Source organism: Propithecus coquereli, unplaced genomic scaffold (assembly GCF_000956105.1).
Source record: "Propithecus coquereli isolate 6110/MARCELLA unplaced genomic scaffold, Pcoq_1.0 Scaffold67, whole genome shotgun sequence".
Taxonomy (NCBI): domain Eukaryota; kingdom Metazoa; phylum Chordata; class Mammalia; order Primates; family Indriidae; genus Propithecus; species Propithecus coquereli.
The window spans coordinates 2774985-2783026 of NW_012152729.1; the positions used below are offsets into that span (position 1 = coordinate 2774985).

Genomic DNA, 8042 nt, shown 5'->3' on the forward strand with positions numbered 1-8042 from the left:
CTCAGGCTGGTTTCGAACTCCTGAGCTCAAACAATCCGCCCGCCTCGGCCTCCCAGAGAGCTAGGATTACAGGCGTGAGCCACCGCGCCCGGCCTTTTTCTAAGTTTTTCTCTGGAAAAAGGTTGTACTGATTTCTACTCCTACCAGCACTGGCCCAAAGTGCCATTTTACAAAACCTTCACTGATGATGGGGATTGTTAATTTTTAAAACCTTGCTAATTTGATTGGCATGTGTCAGGCATTATTTACAGGCCTTATCTCATTTCATCTACACTGCAACTCTATGAAGTGTCCATTTGGTAGTCCACCCTCTTTAGCAGAGGGGGAAAACAAGGTTCCCAGAGGTTAAATTCTTACCCAAGCCAGTAAATTGTACAGCCAGGATAAGCCTGTCTCAGCAAGCTGACTGTGGCCTGTTCCCTATACTACACTGCCACCTGCTGGAGCTTAGGAGGAAGGCAGGAAGTACTCAAGTTCAAAGCCTTTCGTTGGACAATTAGGTATTTGTGATAGATAAAAAAGAGCATGGTGTTGGGATAACCATGTGATGATGGGATGATTAAAAAATGAGAAAATTCATCAAGCAGTACACTTAAGATTTGTGCACCTTATGTAAATTATACCTTTAAAGAAAAGAAAAGAAAAATGAGGAGACTTTTTGATAGAGAAGAGTAGGAGACTTTTCAGGCAGGTGCTGGATGCATTAATAAAAACAGCTTACACTTACTCTTCCCTTACAATAAGCCAAGCCCTGCACTAAGGGCATTGGAAATAACAATTCATCCCCTGGGGAATGGGATGTCACACCTTATCAGACCCCATATGTGAATTACTGACCTCACCTACTAGACTTCAAAATACATATAAAACTCAAGAGTATAACAGACACTTTGAGAGCTTGCGCCATGGCAGGCTATAGCCTGTCAGCCACCTCTCCAAAGACCAAAAGGACAAAACCACCCTTTTAGCCTCTGAGCTAATCTCCAAGCCTCGCCTGCCCTCTAGTGTTGAGGGACCGTACATGTCGTGCAGATCTTCCTTGTGTTGAACGCCATCTCTCCCAAGAAACCGCTGGTATAAAGATACACCTCAAACTTTATAATCAGACTTTACTTTCCACAGAGGTTTGCTTCCATCTACTTGAGCAACTAGACTAGTAGTTTTGGAACTCTCTCACTATCTGGTTCATGTCCCTTGTCTCGAGAGTTTATTCTCTGTATTTGCTCTTGTTCTCTCCCCCTTTTAGCATTGTGAACCTAAGGGGGCAAATTCTCTTTGCACGGCGATAAACTGTGGGATTTGTGAAATCTTGCTTTGATCATCTCCTTATTTTAACTACACGAAACACTTTGTCTCAGCAATTCCACTTTAAGGAAATTATCCTAAGGAAATAATTATGAATGTGTGCAACAATAAAGCTAAAAAGATGTTTCCAATATTGACGTTGTCTAGAATTACAAAATTTTTAAATAACCTAAACGTCTTACAGTAGGGGTTTAGATAAAGAAAACTTTGGTTCATCCATATACTGGAATGCTATGTATCTGTTAAAGATACTGTAGAAAAAATATTTAGTGGTGTTGAAAGATGTTTATCACACGTCAAAAGGAAAATGGTGCACGTGTGGTTTCAGCTATTCGGGATGCTGAGGCGGGAGGATCACTTGAGCCCAGGAATTAGAGGCTGCAGTGAGTGATGATCCACCCACTGCACTCTAGTCTGGGTGGCAGAGTAAGGGAAAAAAAAAAAGGAAAATGAGGGTTATAATAGAATATGTATGGTCCAATGCCATGTTTGTAAGTGCACACACACACACACACACACACACAGAGCATACAAAAGACACTGAAAAGCTATAAACCTAAATGTCAACTTATTTTTTTCATGTCGGACTAGGAGTGACCCTTTGCTTACTTTTTCTAATTGTTCTACAAGAAAACGTGTTATTTTTGTGATTAAAAAAATTGTATGTCTGGAGGTTTCTGGGGTGCCAGGCATATTCCATTTTTTGACCCCAATTGGGATCACACTGGCCGTTGCTTTATAATTACAGTATTTGCTAAAATGTAAATTTTAATACACTTTATGTATGCTCCTTTTCACAACTTTAAAAGTGTTTCATAAGGTGTACATATTTATCTTTCAACCTCGTATACATAGTCCCGCATCTCTAGCATAGTACCCGTATTCCGTAAGTTAGGAGCAGAGCAGACCCTTGACTGCAAACCCTGGTGGGCTCGCCGGCCTGGACGGCGTGGACTTCAAGCCCCAGCAGGCATTGCGGCCCCACATCGGGAACTACGGAGTCTGAGAGGGGGGCCGGGCCCTCCGGCCCTTTCCCTCCCAGAAGCCCGCGGGCTGCTAAGAGCGCCGTTCCTATCATGGCCGCGGGAGCCGGGACGGCAGGCCCCGCTTCCGGCCCGGGCGTCGTGCGTGACCCGACGGCGTCACAGCCGAGGAAGCGGCCCGGCCGAGAGGGCGGGGAGGGCACGCGGCGGTCGGACGCGATGGCGGGAGGAGGCGGGAATAGCGACGGCAGCGGGCGGGCGGCGGGCCGGCGGGCGTCCCGCAATGGCGGGCGGGCTCGGCGGGGGCGCCACCAGCCAGGGCTGGGAGGCCCCGCGGAGCGGAGCGCGGGGGAAGCACGGCTGGAGGAGGCAGTCAATCGCTGGGTGCTCAAGTTCTACTTCCACGAGGCGCTGCGGGCCTTTCGGGGTAGCCGGTACGGGGACTTCAGGCAGATCCGGGACATCATGCAGGGTGAGGGCCGGGCCGGGGGAAGGAGGCTGGGGCGCTGGGGAAGGGGGTCTATGAGGACTGGCTCTCGGGGCTGGGTCGCCGAGCCAACGCTATCTTCTTTCGCAGCTTTGCTTGTGAGGCCCTTGGGGAAGGAGCATACCGTGTCCCGGTTGCTGCGGGTTATGCAGTGCCTGTCGCGCATCGAAGAAGGGGAAAATTTAGGTATGGGCTATATTTGTGTTCTTTTGGTTTACTTACGTAGGATTTTGTTTTCAAACTTGCATCTGAAGGATTCCGGGTTAAAGTGCGCTGGTTTCCATCTCAGTGGTCTTTTTCATTCTACCGATGGGTCTGTTCTCTGGCTCTAGTTTTCTCCACTTAAGGTTCTCTTGGCAGCTTTTCTATGTTTTTTATTTTCGCCCACCTGTTAATTGATCACCTCAAGTTTGTCGCTGTCTAAAGTGAATTATGTTGATATGGACATCTTTTTCCCCATGGTAAGAGTGTTTTTCAGAGTAGGAGCACATTTTTTTTTTGCCCCTGAATTGTACTCCAGCTGTTAAGCAAACTGTTGTCAGTTTTTGGCCACTGGTATCTGAGGATGTTGTATCTTGAATAGGAGAGGCAAATGCATGTGTTTAAAAATAATGTTTTTGCCTGTCTTGTAAAGTATTAAAAGATGGTCATTTTAATTCATTGATTTGAATTTGGACTCTTGCAAGGTATGTAAGCTTGTAGCAAGTATGTCAACAAGTTAAATGCAAATCTTACTATATTTGCATGTTCCTTTTCCATAAGTATATACATTTTTGGATATAACTTTTTCACTCTTTAGAAAAGAGCTTAAAGTGAAAACTGTGCTTTGTCCTAGATTGTTCCTTTGATATGGAAGCTGAGCTCACACCCCTGGAATCAGCTATCAATGTACTGGAGATGATTAAAACGGAATTTACACTGACAGAAGCAGTGATTGAATCCAGTAGAAAACTAGTCAAGGAGGCTGTAAGGCTCTATTTATTTCTTTTTTTGTTTAACCCAGATCAGGGGTGTTTGAGAATATAGTGTTTAATCTTATTCTGTGTGGGGTAGAGGAAACCAAGGATGGAGAGAAAGAGAGCAAGCAAGCACACACACACAGATGTTATTCAGGTGTCTCCTTTCCCACCAGGCTTGGAAAGTAATGGTGAGTGCTTAGCTTTTGCGATCTTCCTTGTGGCCCTGGCAGGAGGGGCCACAGTATGCTGGAAGTGGGTTGGTATAGAAGGCTCTGACGTTTTGGAGGTTATTGCACCATTTGAGAGCACTGTGAAAGGGCTGTAAGTAGCTCCAGCCTAGGATTTGGTCCCCCCTGTTTGTAATACACCAAGGAGATTAGATGGGGCCTTGGGAAATGTGGGACTGACTTTGAGCTCATTCATGCAATTGTCTGCAGAAAGAGAGGCTTAGGGAAAATTCCCTTTGAGCAGATAGATTAGAATCAGAGGTGCTGGGATAATGAGCCAGCTAGAAAAATAGTAATGATAGAAGAATGGTAAAAGGCTGGCACAGGAAATGTTTATTTAGTTTTTGGGTTTTTTTTAGACAGGGTCTCGCTCTGTTGCCTGGGCTAGAGTGCAGTGGCGTGATCATAGCTCACTGCAATCTCAAACTCCTGGGCTCGAGTGATCCTCCTACCTCAACCTTCCAAGTAGCTGAGACTATAGGCACGCACTACCTTGGCTGGCTAATTTTTCTATTTTTTTTGTAGCGGCAGGGTTTCACTCTTGCTCAGGCTGCTCTCGAACTCCTGGCCTCAGGCAATCCTCCTGCCTCAGGCCCCCAAAATGCTAGGATTACAAGTGTGAGCCACAGCGCCCAGCCCAGAAAGTGTTCTTGAAATTAAGTATTCAGGAAATTAGGCTGGGGCGTGGTGGCTCATGCCTGTAATCCTAGCATCTGGGAGGCTGATGCTGGAGGTTCGCTAGAGCTCAGGAGTTTGAGACCAACCTGAGCAAGAGTGAGACCCCATCTCTACTAAAAAAAAAAAATAGAAAGAAATTAGCTGGGCAACTAAAAATAGAAAAAAATTAGCTGGGCGTGGTGGCAGTCGGCTGTAGTCCCACCTACTCAAGAGGCTGAGGCAGGAGGATTGCTAGAGCCCAGGAGTTTGAGGTTGCTGTGAGCTAGGCTGATGCCATGTCACTCTAGCCCAAGCAACAGAGCAAGACTCTGTCTTAGAAAAAAAATAATAAATTAAGTATTCTTGAAATTAGTGAAGCGTTTAGGAATTTGGGACTATCACTTTGTCGTGGCTCAGGTAGCTTCAAGTAGTGGAACTTTTTTGAGACAGATTCTTGTTCTGTCACCCAGGGTAGAGCGCAGTGGCGGCATTATAGCTCACTGCAACCTCAAGCTCCTGGGCTCAAGCAATCCTCCTGCCTCCACCTCCCAAGTAGCTGGGACCACAGGCGTGTGCCACAGTGCCTGGCTGATTTTTCTTTCTTCAGTGAAAACTAGGTCTCACTGTCGCTCAGGCTGGTCTCGAACTCCTGAGCTCAAGCATTCTCCCACTTAGCCTCCCAGAGTGCTAGGATTACAGGTGTGAGCCAGTGCTTCCAGCCAGGGCTCACTTTCTTACTGGCTGTTGGCTGGATGCTTCAGCTCCTCGCCTCTCCACAGATAGGGCTGCTTACAACATGGCAGCTGCTTCTCCTAGGGCAAGTCATCCGAGAGAGCAAGAACCTAAGGCAGAAGCTACGGTCTTCTATAGTCTGATCTCGGAAGTATCGCTTCTGCCATATGCTGTTGGTCACACAGAGCAGATCAACTCTGGTAGAGTGTGAATGGGACTGTGCAAGAAGTGAGGAGCACTGGAGGCTGTCTTTGAGGCTGGCGACTGCAATTACTTGCTCTCCTAGTTATTAAATGATGTTTATCATTTGTCTGTTTAACTTACATTTTTAAGTTTCTCATTTAGAGTCATAGAATCTGTTAATGTTCATCTTTAGGAAAATACCGTGGGATGCCTAGGTTCAATGAGCCTTTTTGATGCCTTTAAGCTTTGTAAAGTATCACAATTCATTTAAAAGTATATTAATTTTTTAAAAAGGTTTATCAAGTTATTTAAGTTAGAACTTTGCAACATACAGTGTCAGGATTGCTGAGACGGCCCATGAGGTCAAAACTGTTTTCACAGCAATACCAAAACTTTTGACTTTTTCAGTGCATTGACATTTTCATTGATGGTGCAAAAGCCATGATGGGTAAAATTGCTAATGCTTTAGCATGATGAAGACAGTGGTAAATTGTACTGGTAGTCATTGTACTCTTCACTGCCAGATGCAGTTTTTTAAAAGCTGCCAGTTTCAGGTTGGGTGCAGTGGTTCACGCCTGTAATCCCAGCACTTTGGGAGGCCGAGGTGGATCGATGGAGGCCAGGAGTTTGAGACTGGCCTGAGCAACATAGCAAAACCTTGTCTCCACAAAAAATACAAAAATTAGCCAGGCATGGTGGCATGCCCCTGTAGTCCCAGCTACTTGGGAAGCTGAGGCAGGTGGATTGCTTGAACCCTGGATTTTAATGTTGCGGTAAGCTATTATGATGCCGCCACTGCACTCTAGTTTGGGCAACAGAGCGAGATCCTGTCTCAGGAAAAAAAAAAAAAAAGAACTGCTAGTTTTGATTAAAAATGTCTTTGATCAAGAGGTAAACATTAATTTTATTAAATCTAGTATTTTATGTGATGAAATAGGGAGTATGCCTAAAATATTTGCGTGACATGCGAAAACACGATGGTTATCGTCTGGAAAAGGACTCGTGTGATTGAGTTGCATGCTGTACTAGCTACTTTTTTAATGGAACACTATTTTTTCCTGAAAGAACAACTGACAAACTGGATATTCAGACTTGGGTATTCGGCAGTCAGATTCTTGAGAATGAGCAAAATGAACCTGTCACTTAAAACAATTGACAGAATTTTTTACCAATGATATGATTCTAGCTTTCAAATGAAAATTAAAATTTTGGAAAACTTGAATTCATGTGCTTGATAGCTTCCCAATACTTACAGTTTTCTGAAGATTGGTGATATTAATAGCTGAGATTTTTAAAATATTTGTAATTAATAAGTCAACATTTGGAAGATCTACATAACTCAGTGAACAGGTATTTTTCAGATGATTAATGCATGATGTTACAAAATCATTCATGGATAAAAGATCCATTTAAAGTGCAAGATAGACTGATGGTTTTAATGTGGCAGATTGAGAAAAGTTTACTTGTTAAAGTTTGGTGTAGAATCAAGAATATTCACTGTTTTCTGAAAAAGCTATTAAAATACTCCTCCATTTTCCAACTTTATATCAGTATAAAGCTGGATTTTTAAATATACCTGAACCAAAAGAACATCACAACAGATTGAATGCAGAAGCAGTTATGAGAATCTAGCTGCCTTCTATATTAAACCAGGTATTAAAGAGATTTGCAAAATGTAAAACAGTGCCACTCTTCTCATTAAAATTTTGTCTTAGAAAGTAATAGTAACTTTTCATAAAGATGTTTATGTTAATCTGTAATGGGTTGACTATTATTTTTTAATGAATTAATATATTTAAATTTTCTCAGTTTTGTATTTCTAATACAGTGAACATCAACAGATAACAACCTTCATAAACAAAAATTCTCTGGGATCTTCATTAACATTTAAGAGTAGTGTAAAAGAATTCCGAGACCAGAAAGTTTGAACCTGCTTCTGCAAGCTGTTGATTATGTTGAGACTACGTTAGTTTGTTCTGCATAACTGAAAGAAAGATTCCTCAGTTAGATTTCTTTGGAGACCAACATGTACCGCATGTTCTTGGAGGGGCATTTGTTGCTTTTTGTTGTGCAGTGTTCTCCCCTGTACCTTTGGTAATAGAACCTTGAGTTTTTTTGTGGCACCTCACCCCATTTGAGGTGCTGACATATCACACACACTGAGAACTATAAATTTTGAAACAAAAAAACTTTATTGAGGCTTTTTAAACATTGCTGCTTCCCAGAACAGCCTCCTTTCTTTTTACATCTGCTGCTTTAACCTTTCTTCAATTCTGTGACTGTCGGTTTTCTTTTCCTTTATTAAAATATGCTTTCTGACATTTCTTCCCAACATAAACCTATCTCATTTAGTTTGAAAATCTGTGCTTGGGGCCGGGCGCGGTGGCTCACGCCTGTAATCCTAGCTCTCTGAGAGGCTGAGGCGGGCGGATCGTTTGAGCTCAGGAGTTCAAGACCAGCCTGAGCAAGAGCGAGACCCCATCTCTACTAAAAATAGAAAGAAATTAAT

General features: G+C 43.4%; 1 protein-coding gene across 2 annotated transcripts in view; it reads left to right on the forward strand.

Annotated features, from left to right (window-relative positions):
• Positions 1-2381: 2381 nt before the first annotated feature.
• The window catches only part of TERF2 (telomeric repeat binding factor 2), a 24940-nt gene continuing 19279 nt past the window's right edge, over positions 2382-8042 (forward strand). The window contains exons 1-3 of one of the 2 annotated variants that reach the window (XM_012660567.1): positions 2382-2760; positions 2866-2961; positions 3611-3741. In XM_012660567.1, the coding sequence (XP_012516021.1) occupies positions 2382-2760; positions 2866-2961; positions 3611-3741 (606 nt within the window). The remainder of the gene's footprint in view (positions 2761-2865; positions 2962-3610; positions 3742-8042) is intronic. The other variant, XM_012660568.1, reaches the window with a different exon arrangement.